Below are 16,761 nucleotides of genomic sequence, written 5' to 3'. Positions count from 1 at the left end.
GCCAAGGAAGAGGAAAGAAGACAGGAGGAGAAGGAATGAGCTTAAGCCCCATTACCAAGAGATGGAAGGATCAGAAGCCTCAAAAGCACTTAAAAATACCTCCCAGATCTGCAGTATCCAGTGTTCATTTAAAGCAGCGGTAGTTTGAAGCAGTTAAGAAGGCAAAGAAAAATTACTATGAACAAAGTGTAATTAAGAGTATCTGCCCAAACTTGTCTGAAATAAAAGTTAAACAATTAATTGTGTTATTTTCATAGATGTTAAATCAAATGCCAAAGATGGTATTTGAAATGTCAACATTAACCAGACACACCAAGAAAAGTTAAGTTAGCAAGCTTTACACTCGCCTTTCCATTGGACAAGACAGATGCTTCAATCCTAGAGCGGTTTAACAGCAAGACAGGGATGAAAACACATTTAGTGCCTCTTCCTCAGGGGAAGAGAGGGGTAGAAAAGAATAAAATTCTAATTTGGAGATGTTATTTCAACATTGACTTGAAGTTTTACAGTGCATGTAATTCAAGATGAGCTAGATTAGCAAAAAACCTTGTATTTAAATGGTCTGGCTTAATGTGGCTCACAGCTCTGTGGGCATCTGGTGCATGGTCAAGCCCAGCCCTCAGGGAGGCATTTTGCTTGGAGCCCAAACACTGCAGCCTGGCTGAAAGAACTCCAAAATGTAAATAATGAGGTAAAACAATCAGGTTGCACTTGATCGAAATCTACCCATGACATTTGCAGCTTGAAGGATACAAAAACAGGACCTGGGGCAAGAGACTGCTCAGCCATTCTTGGATGTGTACACCATGGGAAAGATCAGAACCAAAATGAAGGCAGAATTACAGCTGCACTAGAAGAGCAGAAGGTTTGGCTCACTCTGAAGACAACGTTCTGTACAAGCTGGATGAACTTTTTCACGTTCCTACTTCCAACTTTTTACCAAACCTACAAGTTACGAATCTTTTCATCTCTTCAAACAGTTATGCAAAACTTACGGTATAATTATGTTTAATTCTACAGGCAATCAAAGCTTTTTGTCTTGTAACTGGGGTGGAGCCCTGCCAATTCCCAAATGATAGCTGCAATACTCTTTACAGCTGCACCGCCTAAGAAGTAGGGAAAAAAAAAAAAAAAAAAATGACAATACCTGTACAGGACAGGAAGGGCAGTGGGGAAAGCAAAAAACCTCTAGTAAATGAAAAAGTTCCAGTCTACTAAGAGCAATGCTTCATCTCCCTGTGCCTGGCAATTCATCTTTAGGGGTAATATTTCCAGAAATTATATGGTTTTTCTTCTCTGAGTGACAGGAAGATGAAGACTTTATTACTCAAACAAGTCTCCAGCTCTGCAGACAAAGGCACTTACCACAGCACAGTTCTGTCCCTCAGCTCCACCGCTACACTAAAAGGTGACACAGCGGCGGATCAGTCGCCACCAACGCCGACAAGGAAAGAAAAGATGTAAAAGAAGTTACTCTGACTAAGGACAAAACCAGCACGTGCTTTCTACATTAAGCTACTACTTCAAACTTTATGCCAGAGTTTGCAGAGAACAGCCAAGTGCCGCAAAGTTAATCAAAACAAGATGTCTCGGAGCCGTTGAGTACTGCAAGAGATCCTCCAGTGTTCAGCAGCAGGACCACCCAGAAATTTCTTTTAAGATGCAAGCCCAACAGCTGGGAAACCAAGCTTCGGCAAGTTAAACCATTTCTTCTCCTGTGTAACATTATCCCTCCCCAGGACTGCTGTGGATAAATACACTCTCATTCACAAATACAGCTGTACACTTAAATTTTGCCTTTTCTGATCTCATCTAGAATCCCAGAGAAGTTTTGGCAAGCGTGACTATTAGATACAATTAAAAGCTCAATTGTGATAGTTCTTGGTTAACTGCAAACAGCAGTGATTGTGCAGCACAGCTACATTTGCAAAGAGTTCAAGTATTCTTGCATATCTTAATAGTACTCAGTATTTGATAATTCCTGAAAAGAAGAGATACTGGAGAAAAACTCTAGTAAGAAAGCATCAAGCCCTTTTTTTTAAATAACCAGAGAAAAATCACTTACAGTAATAGTTGCATTTTATTTTCTCTTTTAGGTTCAATGTGCAGTATTTTCAGCATTTTTTTTGTTTTGTTTTTAAACTTAAACATACATCTAAAATGATATGCTATCCTTTTCCCTTGAGTACAATTGCTTTCCAGGTGGGGGCTCCAAGCTTTTGCTCATCATCGCCCTCAAACCACAACCCACCACAGGGTGCAGTACCTTATCCTTGTCAAGTTTATCCAACTTGACAGTGTGTATACACAGACTGATGGGAATGATAAGCTCACACAAAATGGACATGACAAAAGCAGCACGTGCTTCACAAACGCTCTGCAGCATTTATACCCAGTGACTGCAGCTACAAACTTGATATACAGTAGAAGCTCTCCTGGGTATGACCGTGGGATTCTCAAGATTTTTTTTAATGGATACTTAGGTAGCATGCACAAAGAGTTCACCCAAAATCTCTGTGTTAGGTTAAATTAACAATTAATTTCTCCAAAATTTCGCTATATTGCTTACTCTAGTTTTTACAGCAGCTTGTTTTCACCTTAAAATGCTTAAACTACTTAAACACTAGAAAAGTATTTTGCTCTCTTGTAACTTTTGTCAATTGTGTCCTTATAAACAAAACTGTTTTGAAAGAGCAAAGCACCTGCCATTGTCACTCAGTTTAGTAAAAAGTTCAGTTGGGACTGTACATGGAAAAAGTCTGATTTATGCAATGAATGTACTCAATTAGTTTCCAGTCTTCTCCCATCCCTTTCAACCACCGGGTAAGATCCTGACTGAATTTAATTAAACTGCTTATTGCTATCATTTATTGCTCATTATACCATAAAATTTCTTTTACTATGGAAGCATAAATGCTCAGCCCTGACAGCTCCACAAAATCTTAAGACAAACCAGGTCTGCTGCTCTTGGAGAACTGTCTGCAGTGTTTTGACACAACCTCCTTATCTGCTATATAGTTAGCAGCCACTGAAAAGGGAGAATGGCAAGACAGAATGCTCTTAAGGCAAATCTACTAAATATCAACAAATTACTTTTAACCCAAAAGGTTCCACTTGTTCCCCCCTTCATTTGACCTGAATCTGTTCACTCATTACTCAGTGCTTTCAGAATGCTGCTGGTGGTTAAAAAACAAGCGATGTCTTGGTGCTAAGAAGGCATTCCTACCAAAGCAAAACTAACACACAATCATTTACTAGATGCTTTAGGCAAGAAATGACATCTGAGTGTACACTTTAGAGAAGATTTAAATAGACTCACATTCAATTGACTGGAAAACATAAATAGTAAAGAAAATACTTTTAATCCCACAAATAAGAACTGGTTTCCAATAAGTTGTCGTTTGCAACTCCACGCTCTTGCACTCAGTGCAAGGAAGGGGGCATGCTGGAATGAAACACAAAGCAAACTTTATTTAATGGGCCAGTGGGTAGCTGGTCCAAAAGCTATTTGTAACGAGTTGGCTGGCATACAGCATTCTTAGGGGAGGGCCACGTTATAGATTTAGCAATGTAGTTTCTTTGACAACAGAATTGTAACTGAAGTTTTAAACATTAATCTGTCTCAAGTATGCTCCCAGTCATGCCATACTTCTCATCTTGTAAGGCTGCAAAGGAGCCACTTTCACGGCAAAGCACATTAAAGATGTTGTCTGCTTTGTTTAGCCAGGACACCAAATGTATGTCTTAAGAACAAGCACATTTCTACCCTGATCTCAATGAAAAAATGAACAGCCTGATTTTCAGAATTAGCTTTCTGGTTATAGCAAGTTAAAAACACTGTGAAATAAAATCTTGCATAGAGTCAATCTCAAAGGACAAGCAGTATTTTATTTCCTTTAAACATCAGAATCCCTTAATGGCCACTGTTCTGTTACTGCCCCTATGGCACACCTCATGGCTGTGTTATTAAAATTAGACAGGAGTGATTTTGAGTACGATTTCATTCCAAAAGAAATGAGGGTGTGGAAAGAATGTCTAGAAAGAAGACAGGAAAGTGTGCTGCAGTGAAATGTTTGAACTGAAGCACTACTGCAGTGTGCTCCCACACTAGGAAGACCCTTAAGCTACAACTCTTTCAGATCACTAAGAGGAGGTGCCCTTCTTTTGGACACTTAGGACACAGTACAGGAAGTACATATACTACAACAAATCCCCAAGAGAGGTTAAAACAGATGAAATTTTTACTACCAGTGAATCTGTGTGAGGTTACAACTGAGTGCATCAGCTCTAGAGCTTGTCTTGAAACAGGTAATGCAAATATTTGCTCTGAGGCTGGCAAGAGGCATTTCAGGAATGGATTCTGTCACATCTAATGTTTTTCACCCAGCGGTGCTGACTGCTTAATTCAATGTATTTCTTCACTGGCTTGAAAGACTCTGTAGCAAGTCCCAAGCCGGTTCAGAAAGTTTCATAAAGGGTCTAGCTCCCGTGATCCCAAGGTAAAGTAACCAACTTGTCTGTGTTAATCATGAGGAGCTTAAAATTATGAAGAATTTAACAGTTTCATAACAACATATACTGTTGTACAGTGAACATTTGATTAATCTGATGCTTAAAAAATATATTAAAATCTATTTTAAACTCTGGAAAATAGCTTACAAAAATATCTTCACTCAAACTATATATCATACAAAAACTGACTGGTGTGTGGGTTTACAGTACAAAACGATTACTGGTGATTACAAAAGGGAAGAGTGATCTATACTACCCCTTAATGCAAACACAGGGCATTAGATCTCACTGCCTGGAATTAGACTTTTATCAGAATCAAGGTAATTTCCAATATAACTCAAAAACTTTCAAACAGTATCTATTTTATTAAACCTTTTTCTGAAATCCTGTTCAGTTTCTTTTAAAAATCACCACAGTGCTGTGGCCCAAGGAAGAAGAATAACCCAACTAAGGACAGAAATAATTGCTCTAGATAATAAGACCTGTAGAGAGCTAAATACAGCAACATCTACAGTTGTTTCTACTGCCCATACTATCAATTTCCTCTACCAGTTTCTAAAAGGAAGCGACACCAGCGGACAATTCCTTTGTAAATCGATTTACGGGCAGAAGCAACAATTTTTTGGTCTAGATTGGAATTTAGTTTAAATACATGGGTTTAATAAATACAAATATACACATCTGTATACATTAAATGTTGTCACATGTGTATAATTTCAACATATACATTATATACAGAAATACATACAGTACATGCTCCTCCTGACAACACTATCTCATTTTTCCAAGTGTCACCAAAAGGTGTGAAAAGAAAATGAAGAGAAGTTAAATGTAGGATGTGACTGAGAACCAAGGTATCATTTCTCTATAATGAAAAACTTAAATACAACTAAAGACAAATGCTGTGCTAAATTTCCACATGTAAAGCTTAGGAATCAATGGCATTCCCTGGGTGGTGAGTAAAAGCTAAATCTGGCCCTGTGTAGTGTCCTGAAATTCATGGATATTTGTGTGTCTAAAGCATTATGGATACAACAGGTAATAAAAGAGGTTGTGTAATCTAACACTTTAGCCAGTCCCAAAGTAGACCACAGCAGCCTTCTGATTTTTTACTGCTACCATATATTTGTTTACATGAGAGTGGTCCAGATGACTTCATGGTCTCAGTTAAGAAAGGTCAAATGGTTGCTGACTACTGGGGAGCTTGCACCATTTTGTCTCTTAAAATGCTGTGCAGCCAGTAAGAGAAGTTGCATAAGTATCTAAAGTTTGATCCAGAGTGACTAGTCCTCTTTTTTACCATTATGTCTCAAAATAAAGGAATTCAAAAGAAGCTCCAGTAAAGTGGATCACAAGAATGCCTCCTTAGTACAGTTTCTCAAGACAAATTAATCAACATATTCCAGTTTTAAAGCACTTTAAGAAAACGTGAGATGCAAAACAAGATGTAATCTGTACATTAAGATGGATTTCAAAAAGGAACATGAATTCAAGCACGAGGCAAAAAAATGAGGACAATACAGATGTCAAGACATTCAGTAGCATGGCTTTTGTTCATCTCCAATTACAGCACAGCTCATGCACCACACATCTTACAATTTTACATACTGTACATAATATAGAAATATTTAAGTTAAAATTTCTTTCACTGATATACTGTACTCAAATTTGAAATCCTGAGAAGAAAAAAGAAAAACGTGTGGTTACGTATGTGCACTATATCTCATATCTCTGGTATCACCAACACATACACCACTGGGTATCAGAAAGTCCAGAGAGAGAAATCACATGCTGGAAGTGTAAATCATAAGTCATTTTCTCTTTTCCTTGTTTGGGAGGGACATTAGGAAACAAATTCTATTCTGTACTACACAACAGTATATACAGGTACATAAAACTATGAAGTTGGCTAAGGACTGCAGGTTGCAAGTACAGTCTGTCAGTGTCTTACTGGCTGCACCACAGTGGCTTCAGCTGCATATCAGAAGAAGAGGAATACCATCTAACTTGCATGTGGTACTAGCTCATTATTTTACAGCTAGGATGGGTGGCTCACGTTAGCCCCCAACATCACTTGAAAAACACTGAAATACTTAATCCCACTCCAAGAGGTGCTTGGTGTCAACAACAACTACACTTGACTTCTCAGGTGATTTCCAGGGCTGCAGAGCACTTGTCCGTGCATGCTGGAAGGAAAATTGACCGCTCCGTATTTATCGCAAATGCAACCCCAGGTATTCTCTTGATCTCGCATTCCTGGTAATTCATATCCCAACACTAGTCATGCAGTTCCACTACACGTCAGGATGTTCAACATGCTGTGACCTTGTGGACATTTTGCAAACAAGTCAGTAGGCGATGGTATGGGGTTCCCGGAGATGCTACCACCTCAAACACCGACTGGAAGGCTCTCCGATCCAATTCCTCATCGATCTGGTGTCGGTAGAAGTCTATGGCCACCAAACAGAAGATGTTGACATCCACTTGCTCTGATTTTCCCATTCTGCTGATAATATGCGGAAGACTGAAACAGAAGTTAAGGTCATAAAATGATAGACGTTGTTCCTCTTTTGGTTTAGCAGTTTAAACACTGTTCTCCATTAAAACAGTTTATTCTTAAGCTCACCAATGACATTCAAGTGCAAAATACTGTCATCTAGCAATTAACCGTTACCACATAAACCCTATTTCTTCATTAACATCACACAATTTCTTATCCTCAGAAATGAATTTCAAGCTAGCAGTAGTTTTCTTCATCCATTGGAGAAAACAATGCAATCAGCAACTGCTGAGAGCCAAAGAGCACTGCTGCGATTAAGAGTCATTAGGACATTTCAAACGTGACAAATGGCCACTTTTTTGTCTGGTCACAAAATGCACCAGTCATTTTTCTGTTTGTTTCATGGGGTTGTTTATTTGTTTTATAAATAAACCCAGCACTATTACTACATATATATATGTGTGTGTGTGTGTGTGTATACACATATATACACATATATATCTGTATCTTTTATCTGTTCCAATTTATTTGGCCAATGACATTCCATTGCCAAAGCTCACTATTACTGCAGTGCACAACCAGGGGGATAACCGCAAAATACAGTTTGTATGTAGAGGATAATTCTCTTGATTTTGAGTTTGTTGGCTTCTTTCATTTTTCAATATATTTTATCTTGCAAAAGGAATAAAGAGCAAAGCTTTCAAAGGTCACAGAATAGTATCTTGGGGAAGCTTTTAAAAAGGAGGACTTTCCCAATCATCTTGCATAGTCAAAAGGAACTGATCTTAAAGCAGTAGATCTAGATAACTGTTCTCATAATCTGTTTAGATGTTCTCTTTTTTCCCCACAAACCCAAACTGCCAACAGCACAAAGCAATATACACCGTTACTATCTGCTGTAAAACTGCCTTTTTTGTGTCTTACATTTGTACTCTTATCCTTCAAGGCCTTACACCGTAATTACCCAGAAATGACACACTTTCAATCTTTTTAGGATACATTGCTGAAATCCACTGACTGGTGGAAGCACTGACAAAAAAACAGGAAAGACTCCACATCGCCATTGCCACAGGTGTTCTTTGTGTGAAATTAGAGAGAGAGAGCATCACCCAGTCACGAACCATTGAGGACTGCCCAGTGCTATGCAGTGTCTGGAACACCTGCAAAATATGGTACAAAGGAATAAAGAAAGGGTGGATGGATATGGTAGAAAAGTTCAATTTCTCTTGTAAAGGTTCTCTCTGGCTACAAAGCTCTGAGGGTAACAAACTGGATTCCTGGAGACAACTCTGAGTCTAATGAATTAGTGAACATGACAAATGTGCCAAACATTACGTATTCTATATGTAATCATATAGAAATATGCAACTTGTGTGGCATCTCTGTTTTTTATAGATCACATGTGCTGTGCACATGCACTCTCCCGTGACGCACAAGTCCAGCAGGTGCTGAAGAGCCAGAAGCCCAGCTGAGGCCACAGGGGCTTGTCTGTTGGGTTCACAAAGTGATGGCTCACTCAGATCTAGAATCTGAGCACCAGGAGCATAACCACTAATTTCCTCTTTTATTTTCTCATTATCAGTGACTGAACTGTCCTGCTGTGAGCTTTAGCCTCTAGCTCTAGGTGACATGGCAATTCTAGCCCTCGATGCTGCCTGGAAGCCAAACCACAGTGACTGGTTTGTTAGCTCTAACATATACCACCAAAGTGGTATATAGCCCTTCAGCTGAGCTGTCAATTGTTTAGAAATCTTCTGAAACACTTAAGAAAAAAAATGGATCAATACTACCTTATAAACTACTGTTGCCATGAATTGTGGGTATGGCTGCTGATTGGACAGAAATTCCCCAATGACTTTGTTCATTACGTCTTGTGGGGGGAAGAAATCATCAAGGAACTGTGGAAGAATCCGAGCCACTACTCGAGCTTCAAAAGGAAATCCCTTTCTGATCCTGAAAATAATAAAAAATTAAGTATTTTACTGCTGAATTCAAATACATATCGTTTTACTTTCATCTCTGAGTAGGCAAGTTCTCAGCACTGATGAATCCAAATCTTCATGTAATCTTAGTAACAGACTACACAAGGAGATCTGTCAAAGCTGTCAGAAGCTGTTACAGGTGTGTCCTTACCCTACATTCTCCCCTTTTCTTTTTTAAATAGTCACATTTTTTGAAGGTCTGGAACTGCATCAGAGATGAGACTTACCAACAGGAATGCTGAAAAAACTAAACAAGAACAAAAAAGGACAGGGACATCACTCCTCCCAGTTATCAGAGAAAAGACTGTTTATAAGCAGAATACTAGTTTTCATTCATAACATCTTGGATTTTTGTATTCAAGAACAGAATGACCAACATATCAAACAAGAAAAGCAAGCTGTGTTGCTGTGTAAAGTGGGGAAAAGATACTCTCACCTACAAACAATTTTGTTTAAATAACACTAATTGGCAAGTAAGGCTGCATCTGTTGATGTGTCAAGATAGTTACCATCATGTGATTCTTCCCTGCAAAAGTTATTTTTTGCTTGTAGTAGTCCCATTTGTTTTGCTAGCTCTTCAGAGTGATATATTCAAAAGCACTCAAGCACTGCTCTAGCTCTGTTCTCACCAAGTACAGAAGTGAAACCCTCCTCCAGTTTTATAGAAAAACCACTGAACACTTTAAAAAATGTAAACCATTACCCACAAACTACTACACAAAATCTAACACGCTATACTCACTTAAGACAGCTTGGGATTGTCAGATCAAAACAGGGGTTTTGCAATGTTCCCATTAATGAGTTCCATGTGAATGCAGAAGTTTTACTGTATCCTTCCACTGCAATTACTTAACAGCCTCATAAAGAACAATTCTGGGGGGGAGGGGGAAGGGGGGAAAATGTTTCAAACTCTTAGGATGGTTTGAAAGATTATTTCCTGTAAACTGGATTTATATCCATGATTATGTAGAAGACATCCTGAAAAGCATTTAAGAGTTTGACCTGAAGGGAGCTGGAAATACATTTATGAAGCATTATGGTTTATGCAAGACACAGTATCAGTTAGGACACGTCTGGTTTTCATTTACATTCCTGCACATTTGTGCTGCCTTCAGCAATTCCATCAGTTTTGCTGTGTATACCAGGAGTGTAACTTTTAAGCAATACTAAGTTGAAAAACGTCATTAATTAACTGTAAGAACAGTCAAACAGAGAAGTGACCACACAGTGACAAACACAATCATTTCCCCCCCGGAGCCCCATTTACACATTTTGTCCTCTTACCTATCAAAAAGGACAGATACTCGTTCCATAGCGACAATCACAGATTCACTGTCAGGAGCGCCAGGATTCGCATCTGGGATACGGCTGGGGCTGATTTTTTCCTTTCCTAAACCAAAATAATTTGTTACAAGTTCACTGTGGATGTTAAAATCACTTCTTTTACTTTTGGTAACAGAAGTAAATTAAGAAAACTAGCATTGTTAGTAAGCCAGCCTCCTAGCACATCAAAAGTATAAAAAAAGTGAATACCTGTGTACATGCAAGTCAGCATTAATCCAAGGGCTGCCATTGCTCTGTGGGGGCTCTGCACATTCACCCTGTCAACACTCAGCTTAACCAGCGACTCACTGTCCAGCCTGGAAAGCTGCTCTGAAAGAAGGAGTCGTTCCAAGCCTCTCAGGACACAGTGATAAATAATGGATGGTGTTGATTCATCACTTCCAGACACCATGACTCCACACATCTGAAATAAAGCAAAAAAGCCAACTACTTAGTTTTGAGGCGTATTTAGGCCATCTTCTAGCACCGTACCACAATGGTACGGAATGGCATCGGGTATTAACAAAAACTAATGTAACTAAACCCAAAAGCATATCTACACCTCAATATCCAAGTTAAGTGTTAAAGACAGCTATGTGGTGATCCCCGGTTATACAACCACCCCTGACTGGAGGCATCACAACATACCTGTATAATTCCTGCAGAGAATTCAGGCCCTACATCAAGTGGGTAATTCTCAATCAAATAGAAAGCAGCTGCACACATTACCAAAATGTGCTCTTGGTTATGGATATTCACACAACTGCAAATGAGCAAAAACACTGGTGGTCATATCAAAGTTGTTTAGGTCACAAACAGAGACACTATAAACGATTTCTAGAAATAGAAAGTATTCTTGCACATGAAAGGTAAGTCCTTTTTAAAATCACAGGAAGTATTGCTGAGATGCCATAAGAGAACACTGATTATCATGAAAATGACAGAAAAGTGAGGTTTAAGTAACACAGTTTACCAAAGACACAAAAGCCTGTACTATCAAACAGTTTTCTCACCCTCAAATATCATTTCACTCTGTAAATTAAACCTAAAATTGGATGATATTTTCAGTGAAAATGCCAAAACCTGCTTGACACAACAGCCTGCTCTAAAATGTACTGGCAAGTGCCAACAACAGAGAGCCCTTTTGTTCACACATAAACACGCAACAGTTCGGAGCCAGGGGGAAAGGGAGAAGCGTCTTACTGTGCTACTCCTCTCAAATTGGACAGCAGATACTCGCTGATAATTGGAATGAGCTGCTTTGCTGTCTCGTCAAGCAAGTCACACTCGAGGATATAAAGAATTCCATGCAGAGCTCCAATCCGACTTGGCATATGGGTGCTTCTTAGGGTTGATTCCAGAAGCCGACTTACTGGTTCAGCCACAGCTTTATCCTAAGACATCCAACAAGAGTATCCATTAGAAGTCAACACTGGTTTAAATACTGGCAAGTCCTGTCATTTGGCAATACTTGGAACAAATTAAAGAGCAGGAAATAGGGAACGAACCAGAGCCTGGCTCAAACTATTTTGAATAAATGTCACAAGACTAATACAATCAGACAAGAGATGAGTTGCAGATTAACTAGGAAGCTGACGCTACTTTGTTTTATTTGTACAGAGTTACCACAATTTAAAATGAAAAAAACCCAAACAAGATAAGGATTTGTTCAGTAAATAGTACATGCTATTAAGAATATAGGACTTGAATGATTGAAATTTTCTGTCCTTCCAGCTAAGCGCAAAGGATGCTTCCATCTGAAACAGACTGGCACCAGACAATTATACTCCATCTACTATCTGTCTACTCAACTCATAGCACATCATTCCATTTATTTGTTCTCTGAGACCACTGGTACTCAGACCTACACATCCTCCCCTCCACCAATCCTGTGATCTGGATGAGGGAATCAAGTGTACTCTCAGCTGGGCAGGAATGCTGATGTCTGAGGTTCAACCAGGCCAGGTGCCGGGTCCTGCCCCTGGGTCACAACAAGCCCTGCAGTGCCACAGGCTGGGGCAGAGGGGCTGGAAAGGGCCCAGTGGAAAAGGACCTGGGGGCGCTGGTGGAGAGTGGCTGAACATGAGCCAGGTGTGCCCAGGTGGCCAAGGAGGACAATGGCACCTGGCCTGTGTCAGCAACAGTGTGGCCAGCAGAACCAGGGCAGTGGCTGTCACCCTGTACTTCATAGTTACGGTTGGAAAAGACCTCCAAGGTTATGGACAGAGCCATCAACTAAACCACAGCACTGAGTGCCACGTACAGTCATTCCTTGAACACCTCCAGGGATGGTGACTTCCCTGTGCAACCTGTTCCAATGCTTAACCACCTTTTCAGTGAAGAAATTCTTCCTAACAGCCAACCCAAACCTCCTCTGGCACAACCTGAAGCCATTTGCTCTTGTCCTGCCACCCGAGAGAAGAGACTGACCGTTACTTCGCTAAAATCTTTCAAGAAGTTGTAGAGAGTCATAAAGTCCCCCCGAGCCTCCTTAGGCTCCATCCTTAGGGAAATGTCAGCAGTTGGACTCAATGATCTTAAGGGTCTTTTCCAACCTAAATGATTCCACAATTTTATGTTCCATATTCACAGGTCAAGCTGGTATCAGATACTACATTCCCTGTTATCAAATACCAAAACTGACTATGTAAGTTATGGTATTTGATAACAGGGAGTGAAGGAACATGCAAAATCTATTCTGAAATTCTGTTTTACAAAGTCTTTTCCTTACTAATAATTAGTAGAAATTACTTGCTTCAACCTGTCCCTTTACTCATGAAGTATCTAAGATACAGATCAGTTTGAGACAATGTCTGCTCTCTAGTTGCTCTTTTTAAGCAGGTTTTCTACATAGCTGAGCACAGAACAAGCCACTCTTGATGGAATCAATTCTTTTTAAGTCCCACCAAGCTGTTACATTCAGCTGTTTGCTTGTGAGAAGGTGTTATTAGCTCATTGAGTGGGAAATGACAGCCTAGTCAGAATAAGCTGATCTCTAAAACTGTTTCTGTACATTTGCCATCACCTTCCCTTGCACAGCTGCTGCTGCAATAGCTACTGGAAGCCCCACCCTGAAACCCTTTCAGAATTTCTTTTACTGCTATTACCCATATAGCTTTATATTAGTCTCAGAGTTTCTAGAATTGCTAACTCCTTCCAAAATTGTTTGTAATTGTCTTTTTCCTGTAAATAATTCCACTCCGAAATGTTCACTGGAAAGTACTTCTGGTCTACACATTTCAAAACAGAATGATGCCGTGGAGGGAAGAAAGAAGGAAAGAAAAGGGATACCTGACTACCTGGGGCTCTATATTCATCACATGCACTGCCCCAGACTCCCATGAGATTACAGGCATTCACCAGTAATACAAATCTAGCAAAAGCTGTTCTTCCACAAGTCCCCATTTTTGGCCTGAAATGTAACAAATGAGGAGTCCAGGGCAAAGGCAACACTGAACTGAGTAAGACAAACCAAAAATCACATTAAATTACACTCAAACCTCAAAAAAAAAAATCAAAGCAAACAACCTTTCTGTTTAAATACAGGGCAACTGGAGATAATGTTTACAAATGGTGAAAGCCCAGAATACATATCCTGTTACTTCTTAGAGCCGTGCAGATCAGCTAAAGGCTATTCTTAGAGACAAACCACCCTTACCAAGTACACCAGGTTTTGCAGCTGAAGCTGAGGTAACTTAGACACTCATGAATTTGAAATGAACTTTCTGAGAATTTCTTACCATTCCAAGAACAGCAGCAGCTTTACAAGTAGCTGGTATCAAATACTGTACAAGAATCTCATCTTCTGACGGATGCACCTTTCGCAACTCTGTCAGCGTTGTGTACATCATCTCAAACTGATTCCTTTCTGTAAATAAGTCTGACACTGCCAGAAGCTGTACAGAAATTAAAATTGAATATAAAAAAATCCCATTAGCAGACAGCCAAAAATTGACTCCCTTCTGTTATGACTGTGAGCAAAGGATTCCTCAATTCATCTATTAAATGTGTAAACATTTACTCAAGGGTCTGAAATAACTATTAACTATTGGTGTCCAGAATTAATTCCACCATTTGGATAGTAATGACCTCCAAGAGGTCCTTTTTACCAAAAGGTTTACAAAATCAAAGCCAGCAGAGTAAGTAACTCTGGGACGTGAACAAACATTGCTATTTACAATGTACTGAACCATCCCAAAACACACAACACATACTTCTCTTGCAAGGTCAGTTTCATTTTAAGTCATAAGAACGATAGTGAATAATGGCTGTCAAGACACATTCCACACCTGTGTTCTCTAGTTTTGCTTCTACACTCAATAATCAACTTAATTCTCAAATACATTGTTGTTCCACCTTCATTTTCTTACTAAGGGATAGGATAAGCAAATCTTGCTTTAGCAAGCAGTCATGTAAAATACCAACTGACATTATAAATTATTTGTAATGTAGCAGCAGAATACATAATGCAGATGCTTATATAGCTTAAATCAGTATAATGCCGTAGTTGCTTAAGTTACATTTCTGTACTGCTCATAGAACAGCCCTGTCAAGAGAATTCTGTGTGTTCCATATATTAAAAGATGCTTCATAAAGGCTACTTAGCTCTGAGCACTTGGTAACATATACTCAATTATAACTCCGAATAATAATTCAGCCTTACCGATCGCACCACTTCACTGATCAAAATGACTGGTGTTCTCTTGCTGGGGTTGGATGGCAATATCCACTGACTGTACAGCTCAAGCAAGAACTGAGAACAAGAATGGATATCTACACCAGCCCGGTGTTTCCTGCAAGGAACAGCAAACAAGCGTTAGAATAGCTTTTCAAGCTCTGCTAAAATGCTTGATTTGAAACAATACAGTTATTTACCAGAATCCAGTTTATAAACCCTGCCTATTAAACTCAACATGAAGAAATAAAACCTTATCTAGGACTCAAAAGAGAGAAGCGACAAAAAAACCAAGATACCTGGTGTTGATAGGAGAGGTTGGTGGTGAGGAAGGAGCAGGTACATCATTCTCATCTTCTTCATCCTCACCCCACTCTTCTTCTCTCAGTGGAGTGATATTATTTCCTAACCATATTGAGTGTATAGAGACCTTGCAACACACACAAAAGAGAAAAACAAATAGCAAAGAAACGCATTTAACACCCCAATATTCAGCCTAGAAAAATCTTAGAAGCCAAACATATTTTCATTTAAATGACAAGGCAGCACAGAGTCTTCTGGCTAAGGTGACACCTAGTGATGACCAACCCTGCATCACCCAAAGTTTTTAGTTTCTATTTGATGTCAAGCAGCGCTTCTTAACTAATTTTTCAGAAACAGAAGAAATGTAATAAGAAGCAAGTTTAAAGTTGAGGTTTTAACAAACCTGTCCCAATTTATAATCCATATCTCCTATTTCTCGTTCAGTATTGATCTGCAGTAAGAGTTTTTCATGGCTGATAAGAGCACCTGTAAGAAAACACGAGACGAATTTTTAAAAAGTGTGTAACAAAGCACATGTGAAAATGCTTCATTTCCCGCAAACTGGATTTCAGATTTTTCTGAGAGTACCTTTTCCACTTTTTAAATGCAAAAGAAATTCACTCTCCCCTTTTCCCTCACAAACAAGCACTTACCTGTAGTAGCAGGAGAAAGTGATGGAACAGGGTCCCAAGCTTGGTATAAGTGATGAGTAGCAATATTATCTCTCTTAGACACCATTGCCTGGATTTCCTGTTCAACAATTCCCCTGATAACACTTAGCTTCCTTCCAAACCTAAAAGCCCAAGAGAAATCAATCTTAGCAGATTTTTTCCTATAACAGTTTTGTGCAAGTCTAGCTTACTCTGTAATGTTATATGCCTATACTTATTTTCAGTATCAGAGAAATAAAAATGTTGAAAAATATATACTGCACACTGTTTACTAGATTTTATTAAGATGCTATCTTTTTCAGATAATCTTTTAAGTCAACAGGTTCACAATGCTAAGTCTATGCAACTTCTATGTAAACAGATCCACCCACATACACTCTTAGAAAATAAAATCTACGCATATTTTTGCTACAACCAGACTAGGCAACTGTCATTATGTATTAACCATTTGAAAACAAATACCTTGTATCCAGAGCTTTTAAAGCTTTGTTGCGGGGCTGCTGCTCCAAACAGCTAACTGCTGGATTGCCTGCAACAGGTATGGTCATTGCACTCAGCACCAGGGAGGTTATGGCTTGTACTGCAAGAACATTGATTTGGGTCCTCTCTGTATCTTCCTGTAAAATGAACTTACTGTAATTTGAATTGTTTTAAAAAAAACCAAAAAAACCTTAAAGGCTCTGAATATCAGTTTGTCAGGTGTCAGTAAATTATCATTAATAAAGATGACACCTACTCTTCTTCCCATCCAGAAATCTCTGTGACATAAACAATGCACACAAAGCACTGACTGCA

General features: G+C 39.2%; 1 protein-coding gene across 3 annotated transcripts in view; it reads right to left on the bottom strand.

Moving 5' to 3' along the window:
* Positions 1-2,061: 2,061 nt before the first annotated feature.
* Positions 2,062-16,761, bottom strand: part of HTT (huntingtin) — a 79,222-nt gene continuing 64,522 nt past the window's right edge. For all 3 annotated transcript variants that reach the window (XM_040063654.2, XM_040063655.2, XM_040063656.2), the window contains 13 exons: positions 16,429-16,583; positions 15,949-16,088; positions 15,699-15,781; positions 15,292-15,422; positions 14,981-15,110; positions 14,058-14,213; positions 11,521-11,711; positions 10,966-11,080; positions 10,528-10,741; positions 10,279-10,384; positions 8,803-8,965; positions 8,012-8,172; positions 2,062-7,036 (listed from right to left, as the gene is read on the bottom strand). In XM_040063654.2, coding sequence (XP_039919588.1) covers positions 6,823-7,036; positions 8,012-8,172; positions 8,803-8,965; positions 10,279-10,384; positions 10,528-10,741; positions 10,966-11,080; positions 11,521-11,711; positions 14,058-14,213; positions 14,981-15,110; positions 15,292-15,422; positions 15,699-15,781; positions 15,949-16,088; positions 16,429-16,583 — 1,959 coding nt within the window. In that variant the 3' untranslated portion in view covers positions 2,062-6,822. The remainder of the gene's footprint in view (positions 7,037-8,011; positions 8,173-8,802; positions 8,966-10,278; positions 10,385-10,527; positions 10,742-10,965; positions 11,081-11,520; positions 11,712-14,057; positions 14,214-14,980; positions 15,111-15,291; positions 15,423-15,698; positions 15,782-15,948; positions 16,089-16,428; positions 16,584-16,761) is intronic.

The sequence above is a fragment of the Hirundo rustica genome, chromosome 5 (genome assembly GCF_015227805.2).
Source record: "Hirundo rustica isolate bHirRus1 chromosome 5, bHirRus1.pri.v3, whole genome shotgun sequence".
In the NCBI taxonomy this organism is placed as follows: Eukaryota; Metazoa; Chordata; class Aves; order Passeriformes; family Hirundinidae; genus Hirundo; species Hirundo rustica.
The sequence above is the reverse complement of the archived record's forward strand: the minus strand, read 5'-3'. Positions and strand labels throughout refer to the sequence as shown.